Consider the following 17753-nt stretch of genomic DNA (forward strand, 5'->3'; position numbering starts at 1 on the left):
AATAATTGCCGTGTCAACTGTTTTTCTCACTTGAGCAGGGATGATCTATGTCTCTTAAAGAGCTACCACTGGAATAATGGCTGTATCTCTGTTGAAGCTCAACTTAAACTGCTCTTCTATTTCAGGGTGGTTTTGTATCATGGTGGCTGTAAAATACTCAGATTTCTTACATTTTCTTTTATCACTCATAAAACTTGTAGCAACATTCTTTAGCGTACAATGTGCAAGACAAATTTCTATCTTTAAATCTCTACCAACGGTGCCGTAAGAGTGCAGTCTGCTAATCTCAAAATTTTAATTTCTGCTTTAGTGCTTGCCTTCAGCAAGTTCTTATCTTGCTGAATCAGTTAAAACCATCTGTCAATATAAAACCCAAATACCAAAAACAATTGGAGAACTCAACCACTTGTGCTTCCAATCTTTAAGTCATTTTGAACATTAATTGTTATCAGGTTCCTAAAGGCCAGCTGTCAAAAAGAAGAAGAAAAAAAATATTTGACTCATTCAGGAAACTCCCAGAGCCTGGAAAGCATTTTATTTTGGCAAGTGACCCTTTTATATTTGCCACTGGCCTACATTGGGCCTATTTAGCTTTCTACTTGTCAGGGTGGAGTCAGAGCTCCACCTCCTGCTTAATTTGTGTCTATTGTGCTGGATTTAGAGTTTTGGATCTTGTGTGAAAATAGGTTCAGTTTTCTCTATTAAATGTCGACAGGTTTTTTTCCAACAAGAGCTGGGCTGAATGTTGTGTTGGGTTTTCTAATACATCTTTGTGTGGTCTGAGAATTCAAGGACCACTTAAAACCACACAGAGCAGGTAGAAAAATCTTCTGTTTTTAAAAGATATGCGAACACTGTAGTGGTTTGATTGTTTAAAAACAGCACTGATATGAAACTCAATAAAATTTGAACATTTGGAGATTTGTGATACCAGTCCACCTTGGGATGGCTGGTGCAAAATGAGGTATCATATTGTAGAGCCAAATGACCTCCATCTGTGCTTTTAATGTAATGTACTTCAATAGTGCCATGTGGAAATCTGTTGCAAGTTTTAGAAAATGCATTTTCTGTTTTCATTTCCAAAGATACCTTTCTGAGAGGATTATGTGAAATGGATGTGTGACACTTTAGCAGCGACAAAGAAAAGTGATAGAGTGAGCAGGTTATCTCCAAAGATTATTTACACTGGAAATCTGGAGGACCTTTGTGGAAGTAAATGGGTAAGAGGACAAATTTTATCTGACCCAACAAATGCAGCTGTTTAACTGAACAACGCTTTCTTCCGGGAAATATAAAGTTGATTGAAATCTTGGATTTAATGGAAGTAACAACTAAAAACTGAGAGCTGCTGCAACTGATATCTCTGGCAGGGAGTTAACAGCCTGACCGCAGAGCCGACTGTTATTTTTGTTATAGATATAAAAAATAAACTATTTAAACTATATTTAAATATTTCTTTTTTCTTTATGCATTTTCTGTAGGGTAAAACATCTACTTGTTTCTAGAGCACGATTAAATCAGTCAACAAACAGTCCTAACGCATCAGGCACAATATTTAGTTGCACCTTTGACTCTTTTATTAAAGTCTCAAACAAAGGAGAGAATATTTGACTGCACATTCCATTAAAGTAATTGTGCCTTACAATTGCAAAGGACTCTGCTACATTAAACAATAACTTTAAGATCAAATAAAAAGGCACTGAGCATATGACTAAAAAGATTTGCATGTAAACATTTACGCATGAGTTTGAGTGAAAAGGATAATACATTTTTCAGTTTATCGTAGGCTCTTAAAAAATATGTGCAATGTGATCTGATTGGCTTTCTATCCAAAATCTTGATCCTGTCAAATTTTGTATCATCCTTAGTGATTTGATTGTTGTAGGTGTTTCTTTTGACCAGTTGAAAAAGTAATGTAAATGAGAAAAAAAACCTATTTACTGAATGAACATGCATGCAGCATAGAATGATAGTCTCCTTCTCCTTGCTTGGTAAATGATCACTCAAATGATCCTTTGAGAACTTAAATTCAAGATGGTAAATTGCCTATTTCATTTTCGGTCTTTTCTGTGTCTTTTGTCTTGGGTAGACATTATTGTGTTATGATTTTATACACATATTTACGTATTTGCTGTTCCGAGCATAATCCCATCAGTTTTTGGCAACTTTCAGAACTGTCAGCTCACTTATTTTCTTTCAAATTGTATATTTATCCATTTCATATAGGGGAATGAATATAAACTACCCCTTTTAATGTAAAGTTGTGTCCCCATATCAAATTCTGCCCAAAGCCCTACATAGCCTTGGGTCTGCTCTGCCAATGTTCAGCGACACTCCTACTGACTGATGCTGTTACTTTTTTCTACTTGCGTTCAGGGAGGCGGGCCAAGGGATAAGTTTTTCAACTTCTGATTTGATTATGTGATTCTCCCCTTCAGGATGTCACAGTCGGGTCGGGTTTAGTATTCCGTGGTTTGTCCTGCCTCCTCACGCACCGCGCAGGGAGCAAAAGTATCTTGCGCTTTTTCTTTTTTTTTTTTTTTTTTTTTTTTCCTTTCCATGAAAGCTCTTTGCCATCAGTCAGAGATCTGGGCTTAAAGGAAGAGGATCTGACGGGCCCAGTTTGACTCACAGAGAATTCCATATATATTTCCACACATGGCGCTTCAGTAAAAAGAGAAAGAAAAAAAAACACATTGAGGATTTTGGAGGGGATATAACTTTTTAAATAAAGCCGCCCGTTTTTCTGCAGCAGCTACGGGTGCTCACCATGGAGATGGAAAGATGGACCATCAGGTGGAAAACGAAAAGGCGTCTATTAGATTCAACGCTAGCCGCGGTGGGCACGTTAATCCTAATTCTACAAAGTGTCAGAGCAGGTAAGAGGCTGTTTATTGCTGAGTTAGCGTGGTCTGGAAAACTGGAGAGGTTCTGGCACACAGCCCGAATATAGCAGCAGGGTCAATGAAGCTACGTGGTACAAAGGAGCTGGGTCCCATCTTTTGGCAATTTAAATAAAATAGCTCACCTGTCGTTGCGACTCTAACTTAACTTGCCTATCATTATAGAAAACACAATTTTTCAGTGATTTAATATTTCTGATATAGATAATTACTCAAAGGTTTAATTGAAACAACAAAGGGTACATCATGTGACTGTTGACGGACCCAAACTTAGAATGCTGAGAATGTGGTTTATACTGCACTACAGGGTTTGTTTGTTTTTTGATAACCTTTAATTTTTAAATAAAATTTTACCTATAAAGCCCATTGTCTATTTAAAGAGAGAAAAAAAGTTGTGGGTTGATAAGAGATGTACTAGATTTGTCCCTTGAGCCAAGAAAAGGCAAGGCAAAAGTTTATTTTATTGCAAGATTTGTACTATTCAAAGTGCTATGCATAAAATTAAAGAACCAAATAACTTTGTAAACCTTAAATTTATTATTGGAATAATAAAATTTATTCATTTAAAGGAGCCAGTAGTTTCTGTACATCTCAGATTTTCAGGGAATTGATTCCAGATCTTAATGCAGCATCCTCTTGTTTAATCCTTGTTCTGGGAAAACTGAATCAACAGATCTAAGAGAGGTCCAGATGCTTCATACACGATGAGAAACTCTAAAGTGCATCTAGGCTCAAGTCTCATTTTATTAACCATAAATAAGAAATATTACATAACGTAAGTCATTCTGCTGTGTTCACCAGTGATTAATGCAACAATGATTTTAATTTCTGTGATAAATTTGGGCCACATTAGAAATTTTGCTTGAGCGACTTGAAAGCAATTTTTTCTAAACAAAACAGTTTCTTTTATTCCCCATCACTTGGAAGATAGCCATGCTTTTACACATAACCTTTACTCATGGTATTTGGTATTATCTCAGGCTCACCACAAATAACAAAAATATTTACAGAAATTTATCTAAGCTCACTAAATTATTAAAATTGACAGACTGTTTTCATAATAAATTACTGTGCTTTTTGGTAGTATAAGATACCTGTATAGAGATAGTAGGACTGCACAGTCTGACCTTAAATTTACAGGAACTGTGATAAATTTTAAAAATTTATATAATACCTGGGCACGAGACAGAATTCTTAAAGAGGAATTTATATTCTGGGCTGAAAGATCACCATCTTTCCACATTATTCAGACTCCCACTGAGTCCAAGAAGGGGCGTAGATGGAAAAAAAGATGGGGAGAAAGAGTCTGAAGTATTTTCTTTGCTTTTAAGAAGACATATGAGGGTCACACAAATTCTTTCCTTTGTGAAATCATAGTAATAGACATACTGTTGTGTATCCTTTGCCAGAATATGTTTATGCACTTAAATATGACATTTTTTCACTTATAGCAAGAAAGTTAAAGCATTTTAAAACATTTGCTGCTATATTAACCTTTCAAAATATAATTTAATGAGCAATTGTTAGAAAATGGAAGTGTTTTTTTGAGTGCTTTTGAGAAAAGAAGCAAAGAAAGAAATATTCCCATTTCTACAATATTGTATCATATTTGGTACATTAGACTTTTGAGGTCATGTAACAAATATATCTAAAAAAATATATTTTTCCAAACTTCTTTGATAACTTATAAGTCTGTAAATGGTATTTTTTCACTACTTTTGCTGAGTGTAGCTGGTCTTTGAGACAATTATCTTTGTTAAAGTGTAACTAACCTCCTGTGAAAGCATAACCCCGCCCTGACAATTTTTTGAAAATTCCTGCAAAGTGGGTGGAGCCAAGAGAGACTGAGGGTCACGTCAAGTGTGAGAATTAGGGGAGGAGGTGATTGGAAGGGGTGAACGGGGTTGTGGTTAGCATGAGAGCAGCTTTGTTGTTAACCTATAAATGGTGCTATATTTAGCCACTTTGAATGTGGCTAAATATAACCTCCTGTGACTTTTTACCAAAAAAGCCAACAAATGATAAATCTAGCAACTCTTTTCTGTGTTGTTAGACTTTTATAGTGTCGAAGCAGCTCTGCCGCTCCCCCGCTGTGTACCGAGCTAGCAGAAAGAGCTACCTTGAGTCTATCCCGCTTCCTGTCCTGCAACATACCGTCACCAGTAATCAGAGCAGAGGAGACACATTCCACTCCTTGTCCACTTTGCAAATAAATCATACATTTATAGAGCTGAGGAACGCTATCAATCAATGCCCTCTGTGGCCATGCTCACTATTTCAACTCCCGACTTGCCACAGGGTATGAACACAGGACGTTTTGACAAAAAACCATACTGTTTTAAAAAGTAAAGGAATTCAACTGCTTAGGCATCAGTTGACACTGTAATGGTTTTAGGCGAAATAATGTCAAACTAAGCAAATTTGCAGAGACATACAGATAGAACCCCAAATAACGTATTGAGACAATTTATCAGCAAATAAAGATGATTTGGGGATTAGTTCCACTTTAAGAGGAAGATATTTTAGAAGTGCTTGTATCAGAAGCAAGTCTTCTACCTGTTTAACAAAGTAACAAATGTATCACTTATCATCCATGTATTTCTTAGATGTACACCTCTGCAGTAGAGTTAAAAGAGGTACACTTTCCACAGAAATATTTGTCTCAAAGATGATTTATTGAGCTTTGTTGGGTTAGCCTTTTTGAAGCCTAATACAAGATATAATGGACAGAAATTTCAGAATTTTAAAACTGAACTATCATTTCTTGGTCAAAAAACACCTGATTTGATTTATTTTTGGCATCATGAGTAATACATGAGGTGCTTAAGTCTGGTAATCATAAACAAAATGATGTTGGTTTTTTTCCCCACAGGTTTTGTTATTTGTATAAAGAATGGGCAAACAATATGCGTTCACCTTTGTTTGATGTAGCAGATCTCAGAAGTAAGGGCTTACTTTTTAAAAAATGTAGGGGTTTTCAAAATACCTGCATCAAATTTTTCTGTAGGCAGATTTGTAATAACAGTTTTGTTATTATTGATAAAGGTGTTTTGAGATTTACTTCCTCTTATTTGGAGATTTTTCTATGGAAAGTGATTGAAAATATTCACCAAACATCTGCCTGTTTGCAGATTTGTTCGTAGCACATACTTAACATATCCAAAAGAAAATGCAGTTTGGGAAGCTGAACTACATTGGTGTAATGCTACATGACATGCTATTGGCTAGCACTGCCAAGCACTCAATCCATTAGCGACTTTCATTTTCATTGCCGCTGACTGGCTCTAACCTCAAGAGCAGAGATAAAGAAGACTGTAGATATAAACGTATTCAATAATGCTAAGATTGTTTTCACTATGCATATTAATGCATGGAAAGGTATGTTTGGGTTTTGAACGGTTAAAACAGGCAGTTATTAGCGTTTTCAGAGGATATATTAAGCATCTATGGCTTTTAGCAGTGCTCATTTTACTTGTTTTAAAAATATATAAGTACTTTTCCCACTGAGGTCCAACTTTGTTAAAGTTTTAGCTGTTTGATAATATGCTTCATCAAATTATAATAAAATAATATGCTTAGCCTTGTAAGGGTCTACTTAATTTAGAACCATCAGCATAATTTTATTTCAAATAATTGATTATTTCCCTGACACAAAAGCATATCTCTGAAACCTGAGCTAAAAAGATTATGAGCTCAAAGTCTGTAGTGCCATGCTTGCACATTTGCCCATGTGTCTGCATATTGACAGATGTTTAAGTTGGCCATAATTGCATGATATGCTGGCAAACATTTACAGGCTTTCTAGCATGCTGTAATTGCTGCCTATACTGCCAACTCCCTGTGGATGGTAGTGACACAAAATAAGGCAGGCGAGACATCCTCGCCTGCCTTGCTGCAAAACCACAGAGCTGCCGAGACACGAAGTTATAATCGCCCAGGTTTGAAATGGAATCACAGACTCACCCTAAACTTCAAACTGGAATAGGTAAATAGATGAAAGGTATACAGACTCTTTGGCCGTGGAAGATGAAATTGTGTTTTTATGTTTTACAGTGTACAAACTGTGGTTTGTCATGTCAAAACATGCTAAGTGTTACATAGGGATGACTTGTAAGCATGGCAGATGCTATATCATAGGTCCTTGGCAGCAGTATCATTAAAATCATAGACTGACAAATTACTACTCAGACTGTGGAGAGACTGCTTTAGTATGTTCACCATGAGAGAACTGTCTGGTCTCTCATGTGGCTTTCTGTCCTTATCATTAGAATATGTTTTATTTCTCTTTCGGCTGGAAGGATGAAAGTTTTTTTTTTTTTTTTTTAAGATATGTTGAGAGAAATGCACATTTAGTTCACCTTCTTGGAGCCTGAAAAGTGAAAAAGCCATACCTACTTATTTTGGGGTTCATAATGGTTTTGTGATATTGCCCCATTTCTTCAGGGCTTCTGTGGAGCAATGACTGTGGAAGGAGAGTGGGCTGACAAGTCAGGGGTGTCTGGGAGAGTCTGCGTGTGTGTGGGGGGGTCGGGTTCTTGGCCAATTCAGCACATCTGGAATATATGAGCCCTTGAGGTATGCAGTAATGCAGAAAGGCATTCTAAAACTCACAAAGAGACCTTCAGTCCAAGCAGTCCTTTTTCAGAAATCAGTAGCTCTGAATTTAGGATTATTTTCAGGCGAGCCACAGACTATTTTCCTTTTTATGAGGCATTTTGTGAGAGGTTTCAAACCTGCCATTTGATGCCTTCAGTTTGTCTTTCTATTCTGCCACTGTTTAAATAAATGTACAGTCTACTAAACTGTTATTTGGCGGTGTCGCTTATGGAGACCTTTTCTGACCTTCACCCAATGAAGTTTATTCTGAATTAATCTGAGATGGAAAAGAAAGATAAATCACTTGAGTGCTAGATTTCTCAGCAGTGTTAATAATAAAAACAGGAGAGAACCAGTTTCTCTGAGCCAATATAGACTCTGTACTCCTCCCTTGCTTTCACAGGGCAGATCTGGACTACTTCATATAATCTTTTGAGCATATAGAGGTTTGAATCACATCTCAAGCGGTTTTTCACAGTGGAAGTAGGAAAAGGGATGGGGTTTTTTTTCAGTTAGTATGTATGTTTTAGTTAGGGGGTAAAGGGAGTGGTGCCAGCACCATAATGGCTTCAGCATGTAGACTTCATAACTCCACCTATCAGGACTGCTCCTGGTGTCTAGAAGCAAATAGGAACTGCTCAATCAGCACTTCCTGCCTTTCTTTGCTACATTAACTGGAGTGATTTTAAATTTTTTTAACTTGTTTTGATATTTCAAAAAGTTTTTTTTAAAAGGTGTATTGTAATACAGCACAAGCCATAATATACTGTACAACAATTGTTTTTTTTTTTTTACATTTTGTTACATTTAAATGTTTCAAATTATCAAACATGTTTTAATGTCAGAAAAAAATGCAAAAATTAATAGAGGCAATTTTTCCAATAACTATTTTATTCATTAATAGAAAGAAAGCTATTTAAACCAGCCTGACTCCATGTCAAAAAGTAATTGCCTCCTCAACTTAATAAGTGGTTGTGCCACCCTTGGCAGCAAGGCCTGCCATCAAATGCTTTCGATAACATGCAGTCAGTCATTCAAATCACTTTGCAGGGACTTTGGCCCACTCTTCCTTGCAGAATTTTTTAATTTAAGCGCCTTTTCAAGCTTGAGCAGTCTTGTTCCAGACCACAGCACAGGTTTTGGTCCAGAGTATTTCACTCCCGCACCTTTATTTTATTTTAATTCTTTTTTTTAATGAGACATTTGGAATTTAACTTGTTGGTGTTCTTTAGATTGCTGAACACTCTGCTTCCAGATTTTACACACTGACAAATGTCTTTGACTACAATCAAAGCATCTTGTGTAGCTTTCTGAGATTTCTTAGCTAACTTCATGTTGTCAGATATTTTGTTTAGGTCATTTATTGATTCTACTTGTTTAGTAGTAATTCAGTCTTAGTGTGGAGAGTGAAAATGAACTCTGCTTTAAAAAATATGTACTTAATTACTATTAATTTTTGAATTGATAAGTGGGTCAAATCACAAAGTAAGGTCATATGAAATCTGTGAGAGGACTGAGTCTTTTTCATAGAATGGTGAAATTCATATTTGCACATACAAATGGTATCTTACTAGTTAACCTTGGCCACTTTTGGGAAAATGGACATTAATCTTTCAGCAGAGGTGACGTTGGTCTTCAGGAATTTTAGTCTGACCAGTCAGATCTTTGTTTATCAAAGACACATCCTGCTTCTTGATCCAGTTAAAAGCCAAATGAGTCCAGTTATGTCTAAACACAGCTGTAATGATTTTTCATTGTTTTGCTTTCTGTAATAGTGAAAACAAATAGCTGGTGGAAAGAATTTGACTTGGAGTTTAGGTTTTACTACTGGTTGTTGGCCAGCTTATGTTTTTAACCAATACTACTGTATTGAAATGCCCTACTTACATTTAAGTGTACTGTTGCTGTTCAACAAAATGAAAAAAAAAAAGCTATAACTCTGAATTAAAGAGCTAAATAGTTTTAATTTTTAGTTTCAATGGAAAGACAGTCTTGAGACTGGAGTAGAGGTTCACCTTCAGCAGGACAACAACCCAAAACTTACAATCACAGCTACAATGGACTGAGTTACATCCAAATATATTGTATGCATTCGAGTGGTCCAATCAAAATCCCTGCCTAAATTCCATCAAGAATCTGTGGCGATATTATAAAATTCAGACTCATTCAGTTTGACAGATGTTAAAGATGTTTTTCAAAATTAGTAAAAACTTCTGTCTTTTGATGTGCAAATTAAAGACATAATCCCTCTAAGGGACAAGGGTGTACAGAAAATGGATGGATGGATGGATTAATATGTTTTCATTCTTTCCCCTCCCCTGCACCTTTATAATGCCTTACAGCAGGGGTCCCGAAAGTTGGTCCTCGAGGGCCGGCATCCTGCATGTTTTAGTTCTCTCCCTGGTGGCACCAACAACCTTTTCAGCATGTCAGTGTTCTTCTTAGGCCTTCTAACGAGCCATCATTTGATCCAGGTGCGTTAAAACAGGAAAGAGAACTAAAACATGCAGGGGGCCGGCCCTCAAGGACCCACTTTGGGGACCCCTGCCTTACAGTAATTGTGTAGAAATGACAACACATCTTCACATATGCTTACCACAATCCCAGCAAAAATTTGCTTTTTGCAAATATTATGATTGCATCCTGATTTAAAGAAAACTCCAGATTTTCCATACACACATTTAAAAATGAGCCAGCTGCCGCCATTAAAATAAACCCAGGTTTTAAAAGGTCATGGTTTTAAAACCGCTATAATTTTCCTTCAAACCATTCCAGAAGTTTAAAGACCTTTTAATGAGATCCCATAGAGAGTGCCAGGATTACTAACGTTTACCCTGGCTGTGTGGCACATTCCTTTTGCTGCATACTGCTGGTCAGATGGCTTAAAGACAGCTGCAAGCATTTCTCTTGATTAGAAGACAGGCAAATTCAACTGCTCAGGAAATATTTCTGATTATAGAAAACAGTCATAGAGCAGATGGTGAAACACCATAATCTAATGCTCTTACTTGGGTAATGTCATTTTGTGAGCATTTCTGCCAACCCTAACCCTAACCCTGCAGGTTAGCTTTTGGCCAATTTTTTTGTCTGTCTATTGTCAAACTAAATAAAAAACTAACATCAGACGTTAATTTTAAAACCACAGCTACCGGTAATTGTCAAGAGGTTTAATTCAACATTTTTGCATTAGTCAAAATAAAACTTTTAACTCTACAATCTATAGGTTGCATTGTTTTAGAAAAAACAAGAAGTAAGTCTTGTTCTCTTTAAATAAAAGCAGTCAGATCACACTCTGAAAACATGTTTTACTCAAACTTGTCAACTATCAGAATCTAAAACCAGATCAAGCCAACTCAGATTCTTACATCTGGTCTTAAAATGGCTGTAGAAAGAAATTATAGGAAGAATCGATATTTGACCCTCCACTAGACAGATCTGTATGATCCTAATAACTTTTTTGCAACATCCCTTCCTTTCTTTCCTTTCCATTTCACTCATAAATCACAGATATCTTGCTCAATATATTTTACACATTTTACACGAAAATTTTAAATCCCATAGAAGTTTGTTTTATAGTTTTAGTTTTGATAACTGCTGTACAAGCAAGCAGATAATGTGTCAAATATAACGGCAACATTGTTGCAGAAAAGCAGAAGATGATTCAGAAAAACGTTTTTGCTGAAAGCATCCAATAAACATTTTTCTGACCATTTTTTCTTGTATTGAATACATTTTGATTTCTTTTTAGTGTTTGTCAAGTTTTAATCAAATAAATGTAAAGCTTTTTAAGATGAATATTATTTAAATTTAAGACTAGCTTAAATTAAAAGGGTGGTATTGTGCATTTTCCAGGCACATAATGCTATTTATATCACAATCCATTAACAATGCTACCTTCAGTTCATGTAAAAATTCTGTATATATTAAAAATGAATGGAAAAGAAATTTGACTTTGTAATTTTACCCCCTTAAATGTGGTCTCTGTCTCTTTAAAAAGCTCTTATTCTTTCCTATGTTCTGCCTTCACCACTTCATCACAACAATGACTTTCCATTATGCCATTCACAGCATTGGACTGAGATGTCATTTGTATAACTTTCACAGACTTGCAGCTCTGCCAGTTGTTTTCTTATTACTGCTGCCACTAGTCTGTGGGAGCTGATTAGAAAAGACGGGAGCTAATTAGAAAAGACGCAGGGGAAGCCAGTGTTTCTCAATTCTGGTCCTCAGACTTGAGAAATACTGGATCAACATGCCTTTCATGTTTTAGGTGTTTCTCTTCTGCCACACACCTGTCTTAAATCTGTGAGTTATTAACATGCCTGTGCAGCACCTGGTGGCTGCAGAAGAGGTCATGCAATCATTTGAATCAGGTGTTCTGGAACAGAGACACATCTGAAATATGCAGCGCTTTGTATGAGCAAGTTTTTAGGCACCACCCTATGGCTGCCACAGGAGACTGAAAAAAGTGGCTACATGTTGTTGAGTTGTAAAGACTAGCTCACAGACACTCTCTATTTACTCAGAAGAGCTGTTGTAAACAGGCCTGGGTTATTTTGCCAATGCTGAAATGGCAGATGACACACTCTGGCTCTGGGGTAACTTTATTTTTATACATTTAAGACCATGGCCATGTCCTGGAATTTTCACACACATACAATTAATTTTGAAATTGTTCACCCTTGAAATGTATAATTACATTCCTTTTCTCCAACTCTCACTTCCTTGCAGTCTTTTACTTTATGTATTGGGTTGCAACTGTTTTTATTCTGAAACTCAAATTTCCTCTTTTCCGGGAAGCCCATCATCAGCTACAGAGCAGATATAGAGCTGTGATAGAGTGCATGTTTTAATGTGCTAGTATAAACAATAACAGTGGCTTCATCTATGATTAAAGCATGTCTGCCTGAGGCTTTATTTGTCAGAAAATACACAATGAGAACCCACCAGCAGAAGATCATTTTCCTGTTGCTGTAGACAGAAATGTTTACATGTGGCTGGAAATGTGACTTTACAAACTCCACTATATTGTATACAAAGCCATGCAAAAAAAGGCACTCATACTCTCAACCTTTCAAAATAGTGTATCAATGTTAAATAAAAAGGAGGCAAATTATTTTTTTTTCTTCTTATGAATAAAATCTGAAGACGTTATTCACGCTGATCCTTCCTGTTAAGTTTCAGAACCACCTTTCATTGCAATTACAGCTGCACCTATTTTGGGTTAGGAGCAGTGCTGGTGCCCATCTCCAGCTAACGTTCCGGGCAAGAGGTGGGGTACACCCTGTACAGGTCGCCAGTCTGTCGCAGGGCCAAAACCATATTAATCTTAATCTAAAGCCATCGGCTCTTCTTAAATTCTTTTATTCCCAAACCTTAGGGTTTGTTCAGCAATTGGATAGATAGCAATGTTGTCCCAAATCCCTCCTAAACATTAATACCTCTTAAATTAAAAGCTTTATCTATGAGTTTTTATGAGCTACAGAAACAGTGGGGGATAAACAAGTTGCAAAGTTGTTTGACCGGGGTCCCTGGTTCATTGATAGAAAAGTGCATAAAAAGAGCGTAAGAGAGTGTTTAGAAGGCTGTAAAGCCACCCCCCTCTGTGCTCTCCTTATTCTGAAGCCCTGTTGATCAGCATCAGCTACTTGCATCATCACATACATGCTGAAATCTTTTAGCTGAAGGGGGTAACAACAGAGTCTAGGCAGGGGGCCAATTAGGCCTTTTGAATGGTGGCCACCATTTTACTGCTTACCAACGCAGCTCATAAAAAATGGCTCTGCTCATAGATTGGTTCAACTGTGCTTTAAAAGGCTATTGGTATAAAAGGTACAAATGCTGATTTAACTTCAACTTGCTATGTCTGGTTACCTATTACAAAGCACTAGCAGTACATAGTAAACGTCATATGTAGTATTCCATTTTTCATCATCAGATATGCCATAATTTTACTGGTACTTTGTTGTTACAAGTTTTACATGTCTTTTATACAAGTCAAGCTGGAGTAAATCATGTTCATATTATGTCTTTGGCAGTAAGTTTATTGTTCATTTGTACAAACACTCAACCTGCATTTTTGCTGATTGTAACTTAAGCTTTTAAAATTTAATTGTGAAGTCATATCATATGCAATGTTGGTTCTAATAGTAGCACTTTATGCAGCATTAACGTTTGTAGATTTACAAAAAAGCAACTGTACCATTGAGAGGTTCACTATTTAGCACCCAGTGTATCATTTTGAGACAGGTACTAAGGAAGTAAAAAGTGAAACAACAGCTAACTTTGTTAAAGAGGTAGACGTCTCAAAAAGAAACATTGTGATGCTGGGAAATGTTTTGTTCATTTGATATCTGCAATAATTTCTTGAATAATGTTAAAGTTTAAGGACAACACTTCAGTTTAGGTCTGTGCTGCGCTTAAATTTCATGTTATTTCAAGTTTCATGTTCTAAAAATTACTATATAGGTTAGCAACACAGTTTGTATAATGGTACACAACACATTTTTTATTACATTTTATTTAATTTTGCTGTAAAAAAGAATCATATTTAATCAACTCTTCTATTTTGTCTCCTCAGCTGAACCTGTCGATGTACTAAAAGCGCTAGACTTCCAGAGTTCTCCGGAAGGAGTCCGGAAAACACCTGGTTTCTGCACAGTTCGGAGAGGATCCAAGCCCGACGTAGCATATAGAGTGACAAAAAACGCTCAGATCAGTGCTCCAACCAAACAGCTCTTCCCAGGTTGGTATAGATACTTTTTTCCTCTTTTGGACGGCTAGCAGTTTCACAAAACTACCAGAAACTTTCAGAAATACTTTTAAGACAAGAGGTTTATATAATGCTGAACATTTTTGAAAATGTTCTTGTGCTCATATTTGGGAAATAAGTATGTTGCACACTAGATCAACACAGGAAGTCATTTGACCTAAAGTCATCTGTAGCTGACTTTAGATCATACGGCTTGATCTAATTTATAAAACAATCCGATCAAATTTAGTTGATAAATGCTATTTGTTAAGAAGTGATTTTTCTAAGAAGTTCATTTATTCACTTGCAGTCTGGAAAAAGTCCGACTGAGTATAAGTGACCACCTTCTGTGACTGGCTAGGGTTGAGAGGACAGGAAATGGATGGAAAATGCTGCAGTGTTTTCTATGAAAAAAAACAAAGGGTGAACACATGCTTAATAGCTAACTGTTCAGTCAAAGGCTTTGCCAGAAAAGAAGCATATACGACCAAGGAGAGCTTTCAATGAAAGGCAAAAGCAAGACAATATCAAAAGGTAATTGCACCAATTGATGCACAGACACAGAATTATCAGAGCCAGGTGTACTTTCTATGCAACAACAAATGAAGTACTCGGATTCAACAGGAAGAGCTTTATTAAATTAAGTAGCTCAGAGTCAAAAGTACTCTGAGCTATTTTACTATGGGCAAAAGATAGTTACAAAGCTTGGAGTTCAGTGGTTATGTCTTGGAGAAAAGCATACAATTGATTACTTCTGAATCAAAAATTAGAACATCCAAGGCTACCAGCAGCAGTAGCTCTAACAATAATCCCATGAATGAAGAAGGCACTGCCAAGCTTTTCCTGAATTGAGACACTGAAATGAAACCATGTGTTTATGCATGAGTATTATGAATCATGATGTATGTAATTAGAATTATGTAGACGTGTTTACAGCCTGTTATTTTCTAGTTACTGGTACTAATAGTGAAAAGAATCCTAAACTGCCATGCCAATTTATTTTACGTTCCCGGCAGGGAGAAATTTTACCTTCACTAATTACGTTTAACAATACTTTTAACAATAGCTTTTTTAAATAGATTTGAAGTCCTGAGCTATGATCAGCACCAGCATTAACGGAGAAACTGGAATTACACACAGCATCTGGAACAAAAAATATTTAAACTTGAATATCACATTGAGATATTAAGACAAACCATATTTAAGAACTGAACTGGAAATGATGAAATGTAGCATTTGCCACCTTAAGCTCTTGGCAAAATTCATTAGTGATCTGGTTTGAAAAACAATTATGTATACCAAAATTAAAGTAACTAAGGAAATAGTAAGTTTAGTTTCTTACTTTCTCTATTTTGCAGTATTTTGCAAAATAGAGAAAGTAAGAAAACTTTGCTTTTGAGAGTAGAAAGCAGCAAAAAAATAAAATAAAAAAAAAAAATAAATAAAATTCTTAGTTTCAATTTGTTGTAGCAATCCTTTTTGGAACCTGATACCTCCTCCTTGTCCTGATCACCGACTTGATCACACATTGCTGTGGGATGTCATCCCATTCTTCCACCAGATTTCAAAGGAAGACAAGTGTTATTCTGTTTGTCTGTGGTCAGAACGACACATCCACACTAATCCCAAAAGTATTCAATAGGGTTGAGTTTAGGACTAGACACAGCTAATTCCTTTCCACTCCAAATTTCTGGAGGTAGTCTCTTAAACAACTCTTTGTGCAGAGAGCTTAATTTTATGGAGGCTAGATATAGGGCTCTTAGATTGGAGACATGGACTAAAAATTGTCAACTGGTCACAAGTAAGAGAATTAAGTTTGTCAAACTAACTTTATTTACATTTGTTTAACTTGCCAATTTATTAAAATAAATGAACATGGATCAACTTAATTTGATTACTTGTGACCAATTAATGCAGTATATTTAAATTGCATCATCTGTTCTCTGTTTTTCCAATGTGGAATTCCCTTGTAGTCTCTTCTGAATATGGATATACACTCAGATAATATGAAATGACAACAAACCTTGTTTTTTTTCCAGTTTGGCAGATGTCTTGCCTACCATCACACTGCCTCTTTGTGTTTGAGTTTTTTCATACACACTCTGCTGCTAGAGCCACAAAAGAATTTTTCTTGCAAATGTGGCACCATTTAAAGGGGTATAAACACACTTTCCAATGGTAGAAGATTTATTGTCCAGAAACATTTTTACAAGAAAACAAGAACTGACCAAACACATATTTCCATACTTTTTGTGACAAGTTTAAAAAGGATAATAAATAGAGTCAGAATGTGTTGCTGCAGCATTTTTTTGCAGATAGTTTGTAAAAACAAAAGCCATGGCATCTTCTTTACAGATTTGTTTTGCATGGTAAAACATATTCTTAATATTTGACTTACTGAGAGTTTTAGAAATATGGTAAAACCATCTACACACTGCGTACGTAGAAACAGAGACATAGTTTCTGTTTCTCTGTTGCATCCACCACTTGCGCTTAACCTTTTCATTTTAAAAACACAGATGGCTGCAGCTGCAGCGCTGAAGTGTCTCCATCTGTTTTTAACTTGTTGTACCAAAGTCTATGAGCATCTTTCTGTCTCCTGTTTTATCCCATTTATTGAATCATTTCACAAAGCCAAGTATGCAGCATCCAGCTTCAAAAAACAAAAAATGTTTTTAATGAAACATTAAACTCAATGAAGCAACAGGATTGACAATTTGGAACAAAGGAATCTATTACCAGTTTCACATGAATAATTAAATTAAATGGAAAAAAATTAAGTTGTTCTTGTCATTAAATCAATGTGCTGCAGAGCAGTCCTGTAAAGCTTTGCTTACTCTTTTTTTTGTTTTGTTTTATTACACATGTGCAAGTGCTTACTGACATGCCAGTCTCCATTCCTTTTTCTTTTGTCACTTTCAGGAGGACATTTCCCTGAAGATTTCTCCATTCTGTTCACTATCAAGCCCAAGGCTAGACTCCAGTCTTTCCTTCTATCCATATACAACAAACAAGGCCTCCAGCAGCTGGGAGTGGAGGTGGGCCGAGCCCCCGTTTTTCTATATGAGGACCAGCATGGCAAGCCCACCCCAGAGGAATATCCTTTGTTTCGCTCCATCAACCTTGCTGATGGCAAGTAAGTGATTGCCTTTTCAGAAAAAAAACACAGGAGGTAAAACCTGGGTGGTTGACTTTAGTGCTTCCAGAATATTCCCTATCTTGTGATTTAGCCAGATTGAAATGATTGACTTGAGTGTTGGAGCCTTTGTGGTGAAGCCTGTGTGGTTGTCTCAAAATGAGAGCAGCACATACTAAAGATCATTTCAAACATTTTTAACATGATTGATAGATCACGTTTTATTTCAAACAAAACCAGTCTTCCCAAAGTATTTTCTCAAGCTCCTCTGGCCTGCTAAAGTGACTTACTACTCTGCAGATTAATTATTATCATGTGTTTGTTTAGTCATTAATAGCACATGGAACAAGTCGACCGTAATGGCAGA

The 17753-nt window shown here is 36.3% G+C and overlaps 1 protein-coding gene across 1 annotated transcript in view; it reads left to right on the forward strand.

Moving 5' to 3' along the window:
• The first annotated feature begins 2567 nt into the window (after positions 1–2567).
• Positions 2568–17753, forward strand: part of LOC122840852 (collagen alpha-1(XI) chain-like) — a 92170-nt gene continuing 76984 nt past the window's right edge. The window contains exons 1-3 of the mRNA XM_044133598.1: positions 2568–2879; positions 14080–14244; positions 17173–17386. Of these exons, the coding sequence (XP_043989533.1) occupies positions 2771–2879; positions 14080–14244; positions 17173–17386 (488 nt within the window). The 5' untranslated portion in view covers positions 2568–2770. The remainder of the gene's footprint in view (positions 2880–14079; positions 14245–17172; positions 17387–17753) is intronic.

Source organism: Gambusia affinis, linkage group LG12 (genome assembly GCF_019740435.1).
Source record: "Gambusia affinis linkage group LG12, SWU_Gaff_1.0, whole genome shotgun sequence".
In the NCBI taxonomy this organism is placed as follows: Eukaryota; Metazoa; Chordata; class Actinopteri; order Cyprinodontiformes; family Poeciliidae; genus Gambusia; species Gambusia affinis.